The 19,122-nt window shown below is 40.3% G+C and overlaps 4 protein-coding genes across 4 annotated transcripts; 2 read left to right on the top strand and 2 right to left on the bottom strand.

Annotated features, from left to right (window-relative positions):
- The first annotated feature begins 2,489 nt into the window (after positions 1-2,489).
- Positions 2,490-4,826, top strand: LOC128738760 (transaldolase). The gene is made up of 3 exons (XM_053834114.1): positions 2,490-2,832; positions 3,641-3,764; positions 3,834-4,826. The coding sequence occupies exons 1-3, from the start codon at positions 2,730-2,732 to the stop codon at positions 4,615-4,617; spliced, it is 1,011 nt and encodes a 336-aa protein (XP_053690089.1). The 5' UTR covers positions 2,490-2,729; the 3' UTR covers positions 4,618-4,826.
- On the bottom strand, positions 4,789-6,633 carry LOC128738759 (eukaryotic translation initiation factor 2D). The gene is made up of 2 exons (XM_053834112.1): positions 5,874-6,633; positions 4,789-5,817 (listed from the first exon to the last, which is right to left on the bottom strand). The coding sequence occupies exons 1-2, from the start codon at positions 6,588-6,590 to the stop codon at positions 4,825-4,827; spliced, it is 1,710 nt and encodes a 569-aa protein (XP_053690087.1). The 5' UTR covers positions 6,591-6,633; the 3' UTR covers positions 4,789-4,824.
- Positions 6,634-12,579: 5,946 nt separating this feature from the next.
- Positions 12,580-13,506, top strand: LOC128734060 (GATA zinc finger domain-containing protein 10-like). Its single transcript, XM_053828048.1, has one exon. The coding sequence runs from the start codon at positions 12,681-12,683 to the stop codon at positions 13,299-13,301; it is 621 nt and encodes a 206-aa protein (XP_053684023.1). The 5' UTR covers positions 12,580-12,680; the 3' UTR covers positions 13,302-13,506.
- On the bottom strand, positions 13,354-18,604 carry LOC128734059 (ornithine decarboxylase-like). The gene is made up of 4 exons (XM_053828047.1): positions 18,368-18,604; positions 15,160-15,297; positions 13,739-15,095; positions 13,354-13,655 (listed from the first exon to the last, which is right to left on the bottom strand). The coding sequence occupies exons 3-4, from the start codon at positions 14,935-14,937 to the stop codon at positions 13,556-13,558; spliced, it is 1,299 nt and encodes a 432-aa protein (XP_053684022.1). The 5' UTR covers positions 14,938-15,095; positions 15,160-15,297; positions 18,368-18,604; the 3' UTR covers positions 13,354-13,555.
- Positions 18,605-19,122: the final 518 nt, after the last annotated feature.

Below are 19,122 nucleotides of genomic sequence, written 5' to 3'. Positions count from 1 at the left end.
ATTTACATTTACACCCCTCGTCCCAGACTACTGTGACACACTTTGCCCCGAAGCATGTTATTTGAACAAACATGAAAATGAACGCATGCTTGCAAATAAATAGCCTGTAAATCACTTTTCTATGCAGTCGTTAAACCTAAATAAATAATTTATCTATAATATGGCGCAGACATTGAATTTTTAAATGATAACTAGTTTTCCGTTTTGAAGTATCGCATAAGCGACGGTGCCAAAAATTTCAATGATTTTTAAATAGACAGTCATAACTTGTTGGTTATTATTTATCCCTAGTAGAAAAAAGTACTGATAAGATGTTTGAAAGAAAAGTATTTTAAACTTGGAATAATGTCATAAGACTTAGAAAACTTCATTGTCACACTTTGCCTCGTGACACACTTTGCCCCGTCCTACCTTACATACGGGCATTTCTAAGAGTGTGCAAGAGATCGTTTAATGCCATCAACGCGAATATGCAGAGTTGGAGGGGCTGCATCGTACTCCGGAAACGCGGAGGTTCTGCCAGAAATTGAGCGGATTCCACAAAGGCTTTGCACCGCGAGCCGGAATATGTCGGGATAAGAATGGCAGCATTCTGACGGACGATCGTGAGTTGACCAAGAGGTGAAAGCACCTTGATGAACACCTGGGTGGCGCCCAGGCGGAGAACCGTGGCGGCGAGGAAGGCGATTTCGATGGTGCAACAAACGGGGAAAAGGTGCCAGCTCCTATGATATGCGAAGTATAGGAGACCAGCAATCGGGGCCTGCTACAAAAGACGATCATTAAGACTGTCGCAGTGGCCTTTTAACCCAATGCCCTTCTGGCATACAAAAAAAGGTCATTATGCAGCTAAAGCAGAGCAAAGCCTAGGTGCTACATTCCATTACTTGATTACTTGTTTTTTAAAATGGGACCAGAAAAGCTGGCCGTCTGTATGCACCGGCTAATTGTTAAAATTTGGGATACAGAACAGCTACTGGAGGAGTGGAAAGATGGCATTATCTACCCGATCTACAAAAAGGACGACAAGTTGGACTGTGAGAACTATCGAGCGATCATCACAAAGTGCTGTCCAAAATCATTTTCCGCTGACTATCGTCAATTGTGAACAGATTTGTGGGATCTTACCAATCCGGATTCGTCAAAGGTCGACCTACAATGGATAAAATATTTACACTGTGGCAGATCCTCCAAAAGAGCCGTGAATACAGAGTTCTTAAGCACCATTTGTTAGTAGACTTTAAAGCCGCGTATGATACCATCGACCCGAAAGAGATATGGAAAATGATCCCCAGGAAGCTCGTTAAACTGATTCAATCTACGATGGGTGGTAGACAGTGCTGTGTTCATATTTCGGGTGGATTATCTCAAGTTCATTCGAATCACTCAGAGAGCTTCATCTAAGTGATGGCCTTTTATGCCTGCTATTCAAAATAGCACTACAAGGTGTTATGAACTGAGCGCATATAAACACGATTTTCAACAAATCTAATCAATTCGTCTGCTTTGCCGATGACATGGATATTATCGGCAGAACACTGAACTGAACAGTACCGCTGGCTGAAGCGCGAAGCAGAAAAGATTGGGTTGAAGGTAAATACGTCTAAAACAAAGTACATGCTAGCCAGCGGAACCGAGGCCGACCGACGCCACTTTGGCAGTAGTATATTGATCGACGGGGATGAGTTTGAGGTAGGCGACGAATTGTCTACCTTGGCTCATTGGTAGCGGCGGACAATGAATGATACCATGGGCACGGCATGTTGTAAGAATATCGGACAACTAACTTGCAAAAATAGTGTTGACCTCGCAGTAGAAACAAGACACCCAGGAGCACAGCGAGCAAGATGGTTAGACCATGTGAAGCGATATCTGGTGGAGATTACTCGATGTCCGAAGAATTGGAGAGCGGTAGCCTCGTTCGATTCGCAGAATATTTTTTTAGGAGGCAATCAGCGACTTCAGAATACGAGGCTTTTCAAGTGCCAAAACATGGCTACCTAGATAGGCAAAATCAAAGAACTACGAAACTAATGAAGCGTGCTTCAAATGGCCGTCTTGTCCGACCCTTAAATATTACATTTCATTTTAACGGTCATGTGGCGAATCAGCTGCAGACTGAAAACCTCCAAAATAAAATATAATATTCATCATATTTTATTACCATTCTTTCTGTCTATTTTCAAGAACATTACAATTAAAAATTATGAAATAATATTTAATAATAAAACAAGTATTTATGTAGTTCCCAGATTTTGCTACAAGACACGCATACAATCAATGTGCCTTGATGAGCTTACCTGTGTATCATGATGCTTTTCATTGGTAATCGACCTAATCGACATCACATGTGCAAAGATACGGGGCGCGCGGGGAACATTTGCTTGCTGTTGGCTTGTTTTTTATAAACTCTTATCAGCGATTTTGTTTGCTCACTCTCCAGCGAACATCGCTAAGGAGATCGATCACAACTACAAGACAACTGTCTGTGCAGCTACACACAGTCAGCAAGCAGTATAGTGAGGTGACCCTACTAATCCACGAGAAAGGAAGGGCCCACACATTGACTCCGTACGGTGTGCTCTAACCGGTCGGTCGCGAATATCGGTTCCATCACGCACGCTTCGCTGGTTACATTTTTCCGAAGTGTTGCTTATTGCCTCTTTGACCTGATTCCAAAACGCGCTACTAACGAACCGCACAATCGAAGTGTCAGTCCTCAGTCTATCATGAGCAGTGCTGAACCACAGAATAAGAAAACGAAAATGGTATCAAGTTTGGACCAGCTGAAGCAACTGACCACCATCGTGGCGGATACGGGTGATTTTGAGGGTGAGTTATCGTACGGATCGGTGGGGTCTTTTATCTTGAGGGATTCTCCAAGTGTTACAGATAGTCCTATATCTGGTAATGATGAGCTGTAAGATAGGAAACATGCACTAGGAGTAGCTTGCATGAGTTTGCTTTATTTCGTGAAGGTGACCGTATCGCATTTGTAGAATAATAGTAAAAAACAAGCAACGTTTAATGAATAGTCAATGTGGGACTAACACAAATGACAGGGTCCTCGTACGATGTGATGAGTTGTCTGTAATGCAAGTGCTTTAAAAATATTAGAAGAATGTTTTTTCAACTAGGTATCTAGTTATTAAACACTATTTAGATATTTATTCAGCTACCTACTGGACTAAACGATAATTCAATTATTTTTGTCTTTGAGTTTGAAGTCAAGTCTAAAGCATTGGGGGCTGTGATCTGTTTCAATAAATTACTAATTCAAGGTTAAGGACTCGCCATTCGGATTTGTGTTTGTAGGATCATAGTATGCGTGGGATTTTCTATCGCTATGTGGTGAATGTAGCAGTAGCTTTGCAAATCATACAAGGCCATGTCACAGCATCAGCATCATTTACAACTCACGTGAATTAAAGGTGCAATGCTATGTAGGGTTCATATTGGTAGGATGTTTTTTAGAGATGTACTCTTACGCAAATCCTAGTTTACCGAACTCAATTAAATCATACAGAAGATTCAATGACGTAAATTGATAACTAAAACTCATCATGATCAATTAGGGACTAATTTGTCTTCTTTCTAAGAAGCTAAAGTAACGAAGAACTGATTTCGTATCTTCAACCAGCTATGAAAGTGTACAAGCCGACGGATGCAACAACAAATCCATCGCTCATCCTGTCGGCAGCCGGTATGGAGCAGTACCAACACCTGATCGAAAAAGCCATCAAGTATGGGTTGAAACGGGGATCGTAAGTACCTATCTGATATGCGAAAAGTACCATCCAGTATGGGATAATAAAAAACACATTTCCTTCCAGCACCGAAGACGAACAGGTGGCCGAAGCAGCTGATATGCTGTTTGTGCTGTTCGGGTGTGAAATACTGAAACTGGTACCAGGACGCGTTTCGACGGAAATCGATGCCCGGCTATCGTTCGACAAGAACGCTTCGGTTGCAAAGGCCTTGAAACTGATTCAGTTGTACGAAGAAAACGGTATCGATCGCAAGCGTGTGCTTATAAAGTTGGCCTCCACTTGGGAAGGCATACAGGCAGCCAGAGACCTGGAGAAGGATCATGGAATTCATTGCAACCTCACGCTGCTGTTTTCCTTTGCTCAAGCTGTTGCTTGTGCGGAAGCTGGCGTTACATTGATTTCACCGTTCGTCGGAAGAATTTTGGATTGGTACGTTTCTAATACCGATAAAAAAGCATTCGAGCCAGAACAGGACCCGGGAGTGGTTTCGGTTACCAAAATTTACAATTATTACAAAAAGTTTGGCTACAAAACCGTAGTTATGGGAGCATCTTTCCGCAATACGGGAGAAATTCGTGCCTTAGCTGGATGCGATTTGCTGACCATCAGTCCGAAACTGTTGGGCGAGCTGGAAAAAAGTGACGAGAAAATTAAGCGCTATCTTGATCCAGCTGTTGCTAAAGCTGCCAAGCTGGAGAAGATTCACATGGATGAGGCAACGTTCCGCTGGATGTTGAATGAGGACCAGATGTCTACCGATAAGCTGTCCGATGGTATTCGCAAGTTTGCTGCTGATGGACGTAAGCTGGAAGCTTTGCTGCGTGGACTAATTCAACAGGCAGTCTAATTTTACGTTGGTTTTCTCGTCTCATCATTTGGAATCAAGCTTTTTGTTCTGTACCCTGAATTACCGATAAAATGAATTGTAAACTTCGACTGAAAAATATTCCGAGCATTATAGAATAGGTCGTCATCCAAACTGTTTTTGAATTGTGCCTGTGCAAAATGATATTTCGAAATATATTTTTTTTCGTCAGATGTTTTGATAACCACTTTACTTTTTCTTCTTCTTTTTCTGCTCCTTAGCGTTTTCCAGTCCGGTAATGCAAGCTTTTGGAATCTGATAGGCTCCGGTTAGTAAGTCGTACACGAACTTAACGTGATTGCCTTGCACCAAAAGTTGTTCCCCCTTGGTGCCGGGAACTTCCGTCATGCTGGTACTGGCGGCCGCACCAATTTTGACCGCCTTTGCAAACTCCGCTAGGTTCACTCCGTAGTCCTCGAGATTACTGACCAGTGTTACCTTCTTGTTGCCGGATCTGGTGGCGGTCGTTAGATGGATTATCGATCGCTTGCCTCCCTTCTGCACGGGACCTTTTTGGCTGCGCATTTCAAAAGTGCTGGTCATTTGTCGCAAAACAATGTCAGTCAAACGGGCTAAACTTATGTCGGACGGTTCTGAACCGCAGAGCTGCATAAGGGTTTCATCCAATGCCACTAATTTACTAGTTTGATTCATAAGTTTGTGTCTTCCAACATAATCCTTTATATGATTCCGCACTTGCGTCTCGTCTAAAGCACGACCTACCGGAATTCCTAGACATACAAATAGCTTCTCGGTTAACTCGTTAACAGCGTACATTTCCACCATCTTCGTCAACAACAGTGGAGTGGAAGCGACTTGATCTGCCACAGCGTTACCATCGGTTTCGTTAACTTTCAGAGATTTGTAGGGTCTAAACGACAAAATATCGGTGTGGTCTAAACTAATTGCAGTAATTTTTTCAACGCCCTTTTTTTCTTCTTTAATTTGTATCAGCCCATCGTCTGCCATTTGTTTTAAAAAGGTACCAACTTTTTTGAAAGAGCTGCGCTTTATTTCAATACCTTCGGGAATTTCCGGTTGAACGTATTGAGGATAGAACGTGCTGGTTAGTATAGGCAAAGGGATTTTTTTTCCATGCAATTTAAGAGCATTCAAAAATGCTGCTTTAATAAGATCGTCCGGATTCAGTGGGATCTCCTGTTCTGGCTCAACCACAGTAACCTACAAATTAAATCATAAAAAAAAAAACATTTTCTAGTTAAAGTATTGTTTTGTACCTCTTCTTCTTGATGATCACCAATGGTAGCATCCTGCAGCTCAGCCACTAAATCGGAGATTTCTCTCTTCTGGCTCGATTCCTCCGGTGCACCCAACGGCGGAAAGTCTTCCGCTTTGGGAATGCTCTGTGTGGCACCCTGCAGCGGTACTTGTGCGCACACCGATGGCTCCATTCCCCAGAGTTTATCGCCAAACACGTGCAGCATTCGAACGCAAACACCATGACCACCGCACATGTACAGATCGTCACTTGAGTGGGCTAGGAGTCCCACTCCGACCGCGGCCCGATTAGAGGTCAAATTCACAGCAACCACGTCGTCCTTGCGGTAGTTGCCCCATGAACGCAAGTCACTTCCATGACGAACTACACCCGGTATCATGAGATCGGCACCGTTGGCCAACTTCGGCAAAACTGCCGGATGGGTAGTAAAATAAGGAACAATGTCAGCACAATTCCATAGGGTGTATACCGTCGGAAAAAGTTTCTCCTCTAGTTCGAAGAATACCGGCCGTTTATCACTCGTATAAACAGCGACCGGAGTCTCATTGTAAGTCACTAGTTTGACCACACACACCTTGCACTTGTTGCCAAACAGTTCCGCCAGCGATGATAAATCCGGTGCATTAAATTGTGTTTGAACGCGTAGTTTAAGACGCTTTCTTTCCGATCCGGTCATAAGGATGTTACTTTTTATTTTAAAAGGTCTTATGAACATTGCGAAAAGGTGTATAATTTACTATTGTTTGCTAACTGAAGGTGTGCTGAGCTCACACGTTTGCACAATAATTGCAAGGAAAAAGAGAAAACTGATTGTTTATTTTATGGTTTGATAAACATATTCAGAGATGCCATATTTTCTAAAAAAAATGTCTGCAACTGCTCGAAAACCGGAAAAATCGAGCAGTTTTCCGGCTACTCGAATTTTCTGGTTTGAAAATAATCTGCGAAAATCTGCACACTTTTTTAGGAAGTCTGTGAAAGTTTAAAGAGCTTCGAACAAAAATCTGCAACAAAACAATAAAAGTCATAAAAACTGCAAATATCTGCAAATTTATAATGATCTGCAAGACCGTTCCAAAAATCTGCAATTTGCAGACAAATCTGCAAATCTGGTATCCCTGAACATATTGATAGCTCCTGCCCCGTCAGCTGTTCTGTCACTGGGGGTACACCCAGTGGTTTATAGTGAACGTTGTAATTACACCAGCAAACAAGATAAATTAATTTTTGATTATTGCATATTGCTCATTGTAAGGAAAATTGTATTTGTATTACCCAAAGTGCGAAATCGCTCATTATATAAAGGCCCTGCATTAAATCGTTTCGGTATCTTCGGCGCATTTTTTCGTTACATTCCAAACAATAAGTGCGCCGACAAGACCGAAACGATTTAAGCCAAAATTTCACTTTTATGTGCGATTGCGCACTTATTGATTGGACAATCTTCCACCGACGAACCGACATGACATCCCATCTTGCATCCCATACATTTCCCTGAAAAAACTTGTGTTCGAAAATTTGAATCAAAATACGTTAAATAGTAACACCACAGAGAACAGATTAACAGGCTCGAAGGAAGTAATCGATTTTTTGTGTGTAAAATCTGTCGGCAGCGCCCTCCAGAAATAGTTTGCCAAACGCATCAAAAAATATCCATGTACCTTTATCAATATTGCGGTTATTTACATAAATTTTCATCCTGTTGCGGCGGTAACCCACATCGTCAATCACCGCAAAGAGAACAAGGAAAGATGGCCAAATATATTTTGGTTTATATGTGCAATTGTTACTGATGCTTTAGCAACTAAAAATACATAAAAAAACGTCTTTTAACCTTTTACATTCAAAAATATGTATTATATAAATTCATTGAATATCATAAGTATAAAAATATGTGTAAATAGTAACACAATTTAAGAAGTACGGAAAGGGGTTGCAAATATCTAAACAATAGAAATTAATCTATTTGTATGGCAGCTCTGGACAAAAGCACATCCTTCAATATTTGGCAATGTAAGCATTGGGCGATAATGTATCGATATAACTGGTATCGATATTCGTGGACGAAATCTCGATATAGTTTTTTTTCGAAATAGTTAATTTCGGCATGCATATAACAGCTTTGTAAATGTTAACACGTTATACGGAGTGTTAAAAATAAAAGTAAAATGCAGATCGTCACGTGATGCGAGCAATTTTGCTGATTATGCTTTCAGCTGAGTATACGTATCGATATGTGAAAAATATCGATATTCAATCAACGAAAATTTGTCAGCTTCGCTCAATACAGAATTATTTTGACAGCTTGCTATGAACTTTCCGAGAATGAAAAGATTTCTTGCAATGCACAATATTTCTTTGTGCTGGAGTTACATAGCAGCGATGGCAGCGACATCAAGATTTAGTTTGCCACTTACTGCTCGAGGGGTGCTCTATTGAAGGATTACTCGTAGATTACATAAAAACCTTTTACACACTTTTTTGTCAATTACCTGGTAGTTTATTGTTCTCTGTGGTGTAACTGTATTGGTGGTTTGTGTACATCGCGAAACGACTTCGCTGTATGAAAAAAAAAACTGCAAGATATACAGCCCTAAGGGATGTCCGAAAGGATGACGTAGGACTATATGAAGATAGAATTAATAAAAGGGCGAATGTCGCAAGCGTAAACAAACCGAGTGAGGGTTGATTTTCCTATGCTGGCCCAGCAAAAAATAACTCACCCGTTTTGTTTATATTTGCGACATTCGCCCTTTCGTTAATTCTATCTAGATATCAGATCATTAGATCAAAGCAAGGGGTCGGACACTCAGCACATTGTATCGCGGCACTATCGCAGAGATATCAAGCGGCACACCTCTAAAGCCTTATAAAAATAACATTTATAGGGCTTTACACACCTCCGGTTCAATTTTACATATGAAATAGGAGCACTGCCAGTTGTCAAAATCATCTAGTACGGTTGCCAGATCTATCAGATTATAACGAATTTAACAAATCTTACAGTTCGGCACTTTCGGTACAGCGTCGGCACAGTTCGGCTCGTTTCAAGTCGCCTAACATAAAAACGGCTGTGCCGAGTGACCGACCCCTTGGATCAAAGACTAATGTAAACTGTATTTCTGGCATATGTATGTTTATAAGAATCTGTGAGAGCCATTGTGAATGTTTAAAAGAGAAGAGCGAAATATTCAGATTCAATTCTTCATTGAATGCAATGGTGGCTTTGAAAATACGTGGACAGCGGTTCATAAGTTCAACGCCTGCAACATTGAGACATAGAGGCACAGGGAACAGACTACCGGGTAATTGACAAAAAGTGTGTAAAAGGTTTTTATGTAATCTACGAGTAATCCTTCAATAGAACACCCCTCGAGCAGTAAGTGGCAAACTAAGTCTTGATGTCGCTGCCATCGCTGCTATGTAACTCCAGCACAAAGAAATATTGATAAAGGTACATGGATATTTTTGATGCGTTTGGCAAACTATTTCTGGAGGGCGCTACCGACAGATTTTACACACAAAAAATCGATTACTTCCTTCGAGGCTGTTAATCTGTTCTCTGTGATAGAGGTTTCTTTTAAAAATCACTAGTTTGCATCATAAATGTTGAAATAGTCATGAATGACCAGCCCACAGATTATTGTATTAAATATGATTATGCGTAGCTTAACATGTTTCAATCGTCTTACTTTGACTCGCTTGTGGCCTTTAAAAGGTTTATTAGTTAGTAATTACATTACCGCTTACTGCTTAAAATTCTTACCTCCAAGCTCCAAAAACCCCCATATGCCAAATTTGGTTTCTTTTGCTTGATTAGTTCTCGAGTTAAGAGGAAATTTGTATATTATTTGTTTGGGAGTCTCCCTCCTAAAGTGGGAAGTTGTCCTAATTCACCATAGAAGAAAATCTTGCTTTCTGATATCCCCACATGCCATTTGTTTGATTAGTTTTCGAGTTTTGAGGAACTTTGTGTTGCATGTGTATGGGAGCCCCCCCCCCGTCTTACGCCCTCCATAAAATTGCTCTCTTACCCCTTCCATAAAATTGCTGATCATTTTATCTATCCAACGACATATAAATTGTTCAGTTTCGTTCAGTAATTATTAGCATTTGAAATTTTTCATTCAAACGTTACACTTCTATTTTCGTTTTCACAAAGCGCTACCCAGTCCCAGTATAGTAAACAAAGACGTAGTCCTACGTCAAAAAATTCGCGATGAATACAAATCGCGTTATACGCGGCGAAGTGTGCGTAAGATAAATGTCTGATCTTTATATGATTATCATGAGTCACATATAAACACAATCCGCCCAGAAGTGCACATAAAAATTATACAGGGGAAGGGTGTAGTGGGGAGGTAATAACGAAAAACTGATGTTTCAAATTGCTAAATTGTAAACATATATGGTAAACGCAGAAAATAACCACGCTAATAATTTTCGGGTGAGACTCTAAATAGTTGGAAACTCCTCAATAGTATGTGCAAATTTTAATGATAACTGTTAAAACACATAAATGATAACTGTTTGACACATAAAATTTATTTACTGGGCACATTGCAAAAATCTATGTGTTGGACCTGTGGGACACTATTATCACAGAGAACAGACATTCATCTTTCAGCTCGCAACGTGTATAAAAGCTTAGCCACCATTTCGAAAGTAAGTGGTAATGCTCCCGTTACGTGGCGCTCATATCACTAACATAATAGGCTTTGGTTTTTAATGTCTGTCAACGATTTGATTTGAGCTCTCGCTATATATTTTAGCCAAAGCTTTTAACAGTTGCTACAGCAACTAACGTATTGTTTACCCAGTCTACGCAAATCAAAATAAAGGTAAACATGATTCATCAAAAATAGTAAACAATTATTGAATAATTCGTTTTTAATTCTACGAAGAAACTGTGTATCTGTACCGGATTGCGAACGTACCAGAACGGAACGTTCGGGGTAACGGAATTGCTTGCAGGTAAGTTTCGCCAATTGAAATTAAAACGAACTTCATGGCGATAAGAGTGATTTTGATTATGTTTTCGATGACGAGTCATTGACATATAGGTCGAGAATATACCGCGATTATACCGGTCGCCACCTCTGAGGTCAATGAATCGTAGTCAAACGCTTCTCGGCGGACTTCGATGAAGTAGTACTGATTTTCCGGTGCTCAAAGATGAAAAACCCATAGCTAGTACCACCGCGGTGGGGTCATGCTGGCGTAATGATGAAATGGTTCGATTCAATGTGGAAAACTTTAAATACGATACCTGTTTGACCATACTAATCCAAAATAACAGAAAATTTTGAAATGCGCTTTGGTTTCTGTTTTCAATGTTTAGCCGTGTTCGACAAATAACAAACTAAATCGACCCGTTGCTACGGTTGCTACCAGCCCGGTGTCACCAATACACTCGCATATGATTTGACAGTACCCCCATACTGATGGGCCCCTCGGTGCTGGGCCCCAAACAACAATGGCGGCTCCATAAGAATTTCTATGAAGTGATTTCCCGCCCAGTGCTTTTGACGTTTAGATTTTAGTCATAGAAAAATGGCGATGTGCCGGGGGGTCGGTTGCTACAGTAACTGACATTGGAGTTGCCAGTGTTTCGAATATGTAGATTATGACAAGCATATATAATAAATTTGGCAACGAGGATGTTGGACAACTGGTGCACCCTAAGAGAGATGTCGCTAGTGTCTTGTTTAAAAGCTTACACACCTTTTGCGTAATATTTTATATGAACATAGTTGTCTGTTCTCTGTGCTATTATAGCGAATTTTTAATCCGGGTAGGAACTGAATGAATTTGTTGTGTTCGTTTGCTCCTATCTGAAAATTGATTACTTAAGATTATCATTGATTACTCCAAGGTTAGTTAGTCTTGACTAACCTTGAACTACTCTACAGATTACCATTGATTACCTATTTAATTCGTAAATGATTACAAAAGTAATCTCTGATTACTACGCACTTATACGCCTTACTGGAAACCCCTTGCGATAAGTCCTGATCCTCAGGTCCTGATGGTAAACCGGGTAAGTGGGGTAAGTGCTCTTTATTTTAACGTTAGCTGTCAAATCCAGGTTCGTTTCATCCAGGGATACCAGACTTGCAGATTTGTCTGCAAATTCCAGATTTTTGGAACGGTCTTGCAGATCATTACAAATTTGCAGATATTTGCAGTTTTTCTGACTTTTATTGTTTTGGTGCAGATTTTTGTTCGAAGCTCTTTAAACTTTCACAGACTTCCTAAAAAAGTGTGCAGATTTTCGCAAATTATTTTTAAACCAGAAAATTCGAGTAGCCGGAAAACTGCTCGATTTTTTCGGTTTTCGAGCAGTTGCAGACATTTTTTTAGAAAATATGGCATCTCTGGTTTCATCTTTCATATCAGCAGGGATACCAGATTTGCAGATTTGTCTGCAAATTCCAGATTTTTGGAACGGTCTTGCAGATCATTATAAATTTGCAGATATTTGCAGTTTTTATGACTTTTATTGTTTTGTTGCAGATTTTTGTTCGAAGCTCTTTAAACTTTCACAGACTTCCTAAAAAAGTGTGCAGATTTTCGCAGATTATTTTCAAACCAGAAAATTCGAGTAGCCGGAAAACTGCTCGATTTTTTCGGTTTTCGAGCAGTTGCAGATATTTTTTTAGAAAATATGGCATCTCTGCATATCAGTAACAGCTAACAGCAGCAGCCGGCAGGTAGAATAATAATCGACGATTATTTACCTATTTGCAGTTTTTCAGGATAATATTTGCAGTCTGTGCGTGCCGGCTGATAATTTGGATCGATCATGAAAACTAGTCCGGGAAAGCAGCGGAACTTCGGTCCGAAACATAACCAAGCGGGCAGTAAGTTTAAAAATAAACCCAAGGGAAATAATTTCTTCCGTAAAGGTGGCAAAAATTCGACAAATCCGTCGGGCGGTAATGACCGATCTGCACAGCCGCCAGGTCGTCAAGCAGGTGGATACGGTGGAAAGCATCAAGTCAATAATAATAATAGACCGTCATTTGGACAAAATCGCAACGATAGTAACCAGCGGGCTGGCAAGTGGAATAAACCGAAACCTCATGGCGGGCGTTTTAATACACATCAACAGAAACCGCAGCAGCACCAGCATCAGCAGCAGCATCAGCAGCAACAGCGAACTACACAGAATCTAGACTCACTGTTTACAGTCAAACCAGCCAAATTGGACTACTGTTTGGCACCGGAACGGCTGGAGGCGCAGGGTCGTGCTTTGAAGCGATTTGAACAGCAGGAACAAGAGCAAGATCGACAGAAGCATCGCAATGAGAAGGACCGTCGACATAAACTGATGACTGCCAAAACCCGCAAGGGACAGCCGGTTATGCAAGGCCGTATGGAGTTGTTGTACAAGAAGGTACAGAAAATGGTCGACCAGGGTTAGTTTAGTCGGGATGTGGAAAAAAACTGGTGGTAATAAAAACACTTGCTTCAGATTTAAATACATATAATAATACTTTATTACCTAATAATGGAGGACAGTAACAGGCTGCCTCTTTGTTTATTGAATTATTTGAAATACACTAATTTGTATTGATGATGGATACGTGCACGTTTGTTTTTCGATGAGAGTAAAATAAACGGTAATTTAAAACAAAAAAATAAGTTTTGTTTCGGGCAGAGGTTAATCCGTTGTCCTTAGGCACAGATAACGTTCTCGTAGCTAACCACGAGCTCGCTACCGACCGAGTTGCAGAAGTTGTCTTCGGCTATCGGGCATAAGTCGTTGAGCATTAGCCTGAAAATAAAAGCAAATAAGAGGGTGTTAGGATTTCGAAATAACCAAACAACTTGATTTACATAATAGGCATATGAACTAACCATGTGTCCTTGCTGATGTAGCAGTAGATTTTAGGTAGTGGAAAACCGTTAAATGGGCTCGCCACCGGAATGGTGTAAGCTCCCATGTTTTCAAAAACCATCCAATCGTCGATCTCCAGTTCGGGAAGCTGAATGGTCTCTATCAGCTGGTCCAATGCATCGCATGTTGGTCCCCAGATTGTGGTATCGTATTTTTTGCCGCTCTTTTGGCCAAGTAGTACAGGTTTCGGTGTCTGATGGTCATACAGGATGCAGTTGAAGGACGCGTATACTCCGTCGTTTAGATAGTACATCATACGATCAACTGCTCCCGTTTTTGCGTTCAAGCAAAGTCGTTTTGACTGGATAGAGGTAACGAGGGTAAAGGCGGATGAAACGTAATAACGACCGGGTTCGGAAATTACACGAACTGATTTATCCGGGAAAAATTGTTCCAGAGCAGTATTGACAATCGTTGCAACTTCATCAATTGAGCTCCCTTTTTCACCAGGAAATCCTCCGCCAATATCCAGCAACGTCATTTCATATCCCTGAGCTTGAGCATAATCAAATAGATCGCGTGCAAAAGAAATTGCTTTGTAGTAGATCGGAAAATCGGCGCATCCAGAGCCCACGTGGAAACTAATGCCTACCAAATCCAGGTTGAGACTGCGTGCAATTTTGATCAGACGTGGAGCTTCTTCCACCGGATCGCAGCCAAATTTCTTACCGAGCGGGCACAGAGCCTTCTCCGCTTCACAGCGGATACGCAGTACAAGTTTGGCATCCGGACAGATCTTTCTGATCTTATGCAGTTCCACGTCGCTATCGAACGTCATACACTTGACGTTGTTGGCGTCGGCGTAGCGCAAGTGCGACGCCGGTTTCATTGGGTTCGCGAAAATAATGCGATCTGGGCTGACGCCCAGATTGAGGATCTTGGCAATCTCCCCCTTAGACGCGCAATCGAAGCTAGCTCCGAGTGCGGCTAGAGTGGCACAAACGACGTCATTATCGTTACACTTGACGGCATAGTGCGGTACCACTCGGGGCATCTTCTCGATCCAATTTTGATGCTTGCGAACGATGTTGCCGATGTCCATCACGTAGAATGGTTCCTCGTTGGACAGTTGTCCAGTCAGTTCGTTAACCAACGATGGCACGTTAACCACGCCATCGACGATTTGAATGCGTTCGTTCTCGCGCTCGAAAAATTTCATGGTGCTTAAGGTTTTGTAGTTACAACTAGGTAAATCAAGATATAAAAAGATTGGAATGCTATCGTCGTTTCACTGAAGTCCAAAAATCGTCAGCTGGTCCAGAACGGAGTGCAAAGGTCACAATAGTAGGTTGTTTCAAATAGTTCAATAAACAGAAACTGAAAGTAAAATATTGGCAGCGTTAGACGATTGGGACGTTGGCAAATTGCGGCGGGTACTTACGAGGCAGCCTGCCGGCGTGGTTTTTAGCTATAGCTCCTGTCACCAGGGAGGTTCACCGTTGAAGTTGATTAGTCCGATATCAAGCTTGCAGCTATGGTCAGAGCCCGGAAAAAGGGCTAACTGACCTTGAATTATGTCCTGTAAAATAAACGGTTGTTAGTCAACGATAGGTGATAGATTGCTTTATCAAGGCTGATAACATAACACTCAAAGCGACCATGATTGGCCTCTGAGGCACATGAGATAATCATTATTCAATTATTTTGTCAAGTGCTCTGATGTTTTTTTGATATGCAACATGACTCAAAGTACTCGGAATTGCAAAACTAGTTCATTTGTCGTCATGAAAAGTGTTCAGGACCACAATGGTCACACCCTGACACGTTTTTAAAGCGTGGAAAGCGATCAGTTTCTGAGTTGAACCAAATCCCACCATGCCATCCCACTCTAAACTCCAAATATCAAATAAAAGGATTTAACTCTAGTAAGAGATTTAAGTCAAAACGGTTCAAAGAAAAGTTTAAATAAATACTATTCAAGTTCCTAAATAATGAATTTTATTTCAATCCAAACCCCCTGGCAGGATTGTCGGCAACGCAAATGGATCAAAGCATGCTGTGACTATTACGCACTTATGCTTACTTATTCAAGCACAAATAAACGCATATCAGTAACTTCGGTAGTTTTTGTAAGTTTTGGAACAAATTTTAAGTCATTTGTAAACTAATTGCTTGTATAAAAGTATTCTGTCATGTACATTCAAGTGATATTATGAATATTTTGATTTCCAAAATCCAAAATCGACACAAAATTAAAAAAATAATAGCGGTTCAACTGCGTTTTTCGCAATTGCACGTTTTTGCATGTGTGACTGACTTCCATTTATGGGTAGTGTAGGTATTGGGTAGCTTCAAGTGTTCGAAGTTTGAATCAGAATGGTAAACTTATAATATTGAAGCTAACGCAACGAAAATACAAGAGTTTTGCGACGCAATGTCCCACACGATTTAAGGAAATAACCTTGGAAATAACTTCGCCACAAATTTCAGTTTCAATGTTTACTCACATTTCGACTATTGCCATGTACCTACGAGCGGCTACGTCATGCTGTCTACATAATACATAATATCAATCACCCCAAAAGGCGCTGACGGCTTGATAAACCAGCTTGACCGCCCTTTGAGTGATTCTCTTTATTCAATCTTATCATGTTCAATGGAGGTTTCCTCTATAGATGAGTCTACAAAGCACGTGTATAAGTTCAGTTCAATGCTCGCGTTTTGTTCTCCTGCTAAAATTTTGCACTACATTCGGTTGTACGATCGTTTCGTCACATGTCCCAATCGTCCCGCCGATCCTGAACGAACGAACGAACGAACGAACGATGTCGGCTGCTGATTAATTTCAGCGAGCGATTGCTAGCTAGTTGCCATGTGTAAACGTAGCATATAGAGCAAATAAGCAAACTTAACCCTCTGACGGATAAGACCGTCCTTAGATGGTCCTTGCTTTTAGGAGAGTCTATGTTAAAATCTATTAAAAAACTGTTTAACTGTTAAATAACAATTTACATGATTTGTTGATATGTATTTTCAATAGTAGTATCTAAGTGGAGTATTGGATGTGAAAAATGAAAAACCGTTTATAGGTAATTTTTTGCTTGGCTTTTTTCTAACTCAACGTAGACTCCGTAAAGTCGTAAACTGGGAGGTTTTTACAATGCTACCCGTCGGAGGGTTATGTGCTTTCGTCAGAGGTAGAAATGAGACAGCCGCAAAAGCAGAGTTGCCAGATAATCGGTGGCGGCTATTTTATTTTTACTGATTTTTCCAAGGATTTTTCATTTTATAAATTAAATTGGAACTTATATTTGGATGAATTTCTTATGGAAAACGAGAAAAACTTTTTTAAAACAAATGGCTACTGTTTTTACTTTAAAGCGCGAGTCTCGTGAAGCATAGAACTAGGCTAGGTCTGTTAGAGCACAGGACAATTGCGGGCTAGTGCTAGTGCTACGATCCTATTGACTCTTACGACCAGTTGGGAGTCGATCATACGGTGACTGGCTTGTTAGACTAGTGTTCTACTCATAAATAAATAAAGTGGATATTTTTCTAAATTGCTCGCTGACCATCATTTGATGCCCAGCTGAAGACTGAATTATAATTTTGGAGTTTTGAATTAGGCTTCCAGCAAATGATTCAAGAATTGCATAAGCAAGTTTACTTGACATCCTGTATCGAAAAATATTGTTAATTTTGATCTCTGAAAATAACGTACATAAACGCTACCTTTAAAGTGACAGTAGAACGCAATGATTTTGTTCTTAAACTGACGACGACTTTCTGCAAGTATAACTTGCAAAAAATCGCATAATTTGTATATTTAATAAATGAATAAAACGGTATGTATACTGTTTTATTACAGTGACACTAATATTCATTATAAGTCACTAATCAGTTTTGCGCGAAAACGTTCCGCGTAAAAACACGTAAATTTCGAAAGTCGAAAAACCTCGCAAATTGTAAAATTTTAACTTGGGAATCTCCGAACATCGGGTGAAAATACGCGTAAATTCCCAAATTCACGTAAAATAAACCGAAAAGTTTGTAAATTTGCCCAAACAGCGATTTCATCCAATTACTTGAAACATTTTTAAATAATTCATAGTTTTGATCTAAACCTTAGAATTATTTTTACAGTCCACAAGTTTTCAAAATTCAAGTTGTTAGAAAAATATAATTTTATAAGCAAAGCTGACTCGTGGTTAACTTGAATGAATGGATTTAAAATATAAGACAAGCAAGGCAAGTAGTTAAAATTTAACTTTTAACAACGAAACTGGCATCAATGTCACAATTCACACGGGTCACAATCGTAAATGGCAATTTTGGTGTGCTACCGAGCCGAGACGGCTAGACAAGCGGTTATCACGACACGGGTAGAGCTAGAGAGCTATCAGCCATAGGAAAAAAACTTATTTTGCTTTTTTTTTGTTTTCGTGGGTTTCTCTGCTTTTTATTTCAGGCAGGCAGAAGCCAGTTCGGGCTGGATTGGTACCAAAAAATTTAATCTTTTGTTCCGCAATTGAAACGTAAGAACGAGCAAAATCGGCCATTTCTATCAGCTGTACTGCAATTTTTGGATGAATCACTGACCGTTTCGTAGAATACCCTGGCTTGTTGAACATTTGAGCACGATATCTTACCTTTAGTGAAATTCTCGAATTTTTCCGGCAAATAGAAGTAAAATGTAGCTGATTAAAAGTTCGGTTAAACTTCTATTTTGTCACCATAAAACTGTGTATTTTATTCTTCCAAACACAAATTTAAACAAACTGCGAGTTATTGTCACTTGCACGACCGACACTTTCTATTTAAAATTGTATTTCACTATTATTGCCAACTATGGACTTCGTTAAAACTGGAAATGCACTAGAACACCGTTACCCTGTACTACCAAGAGGATTCTGATGACGGTCTTCTTCGGCACTGGGCCTTTTATACTACGAGACCGAGAGGTAAACGAGAGAGATATTCTCTACCGTACTCTCGCCCTCTCTCTTTTGGTTATTGTCAATCTCTTCTACCTAAATCCATTTATGATGCGCTTATGTTTACTCGTACCGGCATCCGGCATGCTGGATCGCTGGCTCAGAATCAAACAATTCAGACATTTTTGAGCATATTTTGAAAGCTTTTTTTCCAATTTAATTATATCTAACGAATTTTAAATGATTTTTAGCTTCAGTATTTGACTTTTTCAAAGGAAAAATGCAAACGCTAGGGGATTTTTACGCGCATAAAATCCTAATGCCGGTGGAAAACCCCACTTTACAACCACAAACCATAATTGCATGCTGCGAGCTGAGCCATCTTTCGACTCTCGTTTGCGCTCTCGCGTATGCTCACTCCACTCCAGTTTCCAGAAAGCTAGTTCAAATTGGTTTTGTTTACAACGAAA

The sequence above is a fragment of the Sabethes cyaneus genome, chromosome 2, assembly GCF_943734655.1.
Source record: "Sabethes cyaneus chromosome 2, idSabCyanKW18_F2, whole genome shotgun sequence".
Taxonomy (NCBI): domain Eukaryota; kingdom Metazoa; phylum Arthropoda; class Insecta; order Diptera; family Culicidae; genus Sabethes; species Sabethes cyaneus.
The sequence above is the reverse complement of the archived record's forward strand: the minus strand, read 5'-3'. Positions and strand labels throughout refer to the sequence as shown.

Bases quoted from the DNA above. Each gene is read 5' to 3' on its own strand.
- LOC128734059 (XM_053828047.1), bottom strand. From the start codon at position 14,937: ATGAAATTTTTCGAGCGCGAGAACGAACGCATTCAAATCGTCGATGGC. The intron at 13,656-13,738 runs GTTAGTTCATAT...TTTTATTTTCAG, and splicing joins TACATCAGCAAGGACACATG to GCTAATGCTCAACGACTTAT.
- LOC128734060 (XM_053828048.1), top strand. From the start codon at position 12,681: ATGAAAACTAGTCCGGGAAAGCAGCGGAACTTCGGTCCGAAACATAAC.
- LOC128738760 (XM_053834114.1), top strand. From the start codon at position 2,730: ATGAGCAGTGCTGAACCACAGAATAAGAAAACGAAAATGGTATCAAGT. The intron at 2,833-3,640 runs GTGAGTTATCGT...ATCTTCAACCAG, and splicing joins GGATACGGGTGATTTTGAGG to CTATGAAAGTGTACAAGCCG. The intron at 3,765-3,833 runs GTAAGTACCTAT...ATTTCCTTCCAG, and splicing joins TATGGGTTGAAACGGGGATC to CACCGAAGACGAACAGGTGG.
- LOC128738759 (XM_053834112.1), bottom strand. From the start codon at position 6,590: ATGTTCATAAGACCTTTTAAAATAAAAAGTAACATCCTTATGACCGGA. The intron at 5,818-5,873 runs GTACAAAACAAT...TTTAATTTGTAG, and splicing joins GTGATCATCAAGAAGAAGAG to GTTACTGTGGTTGAGCCAGA.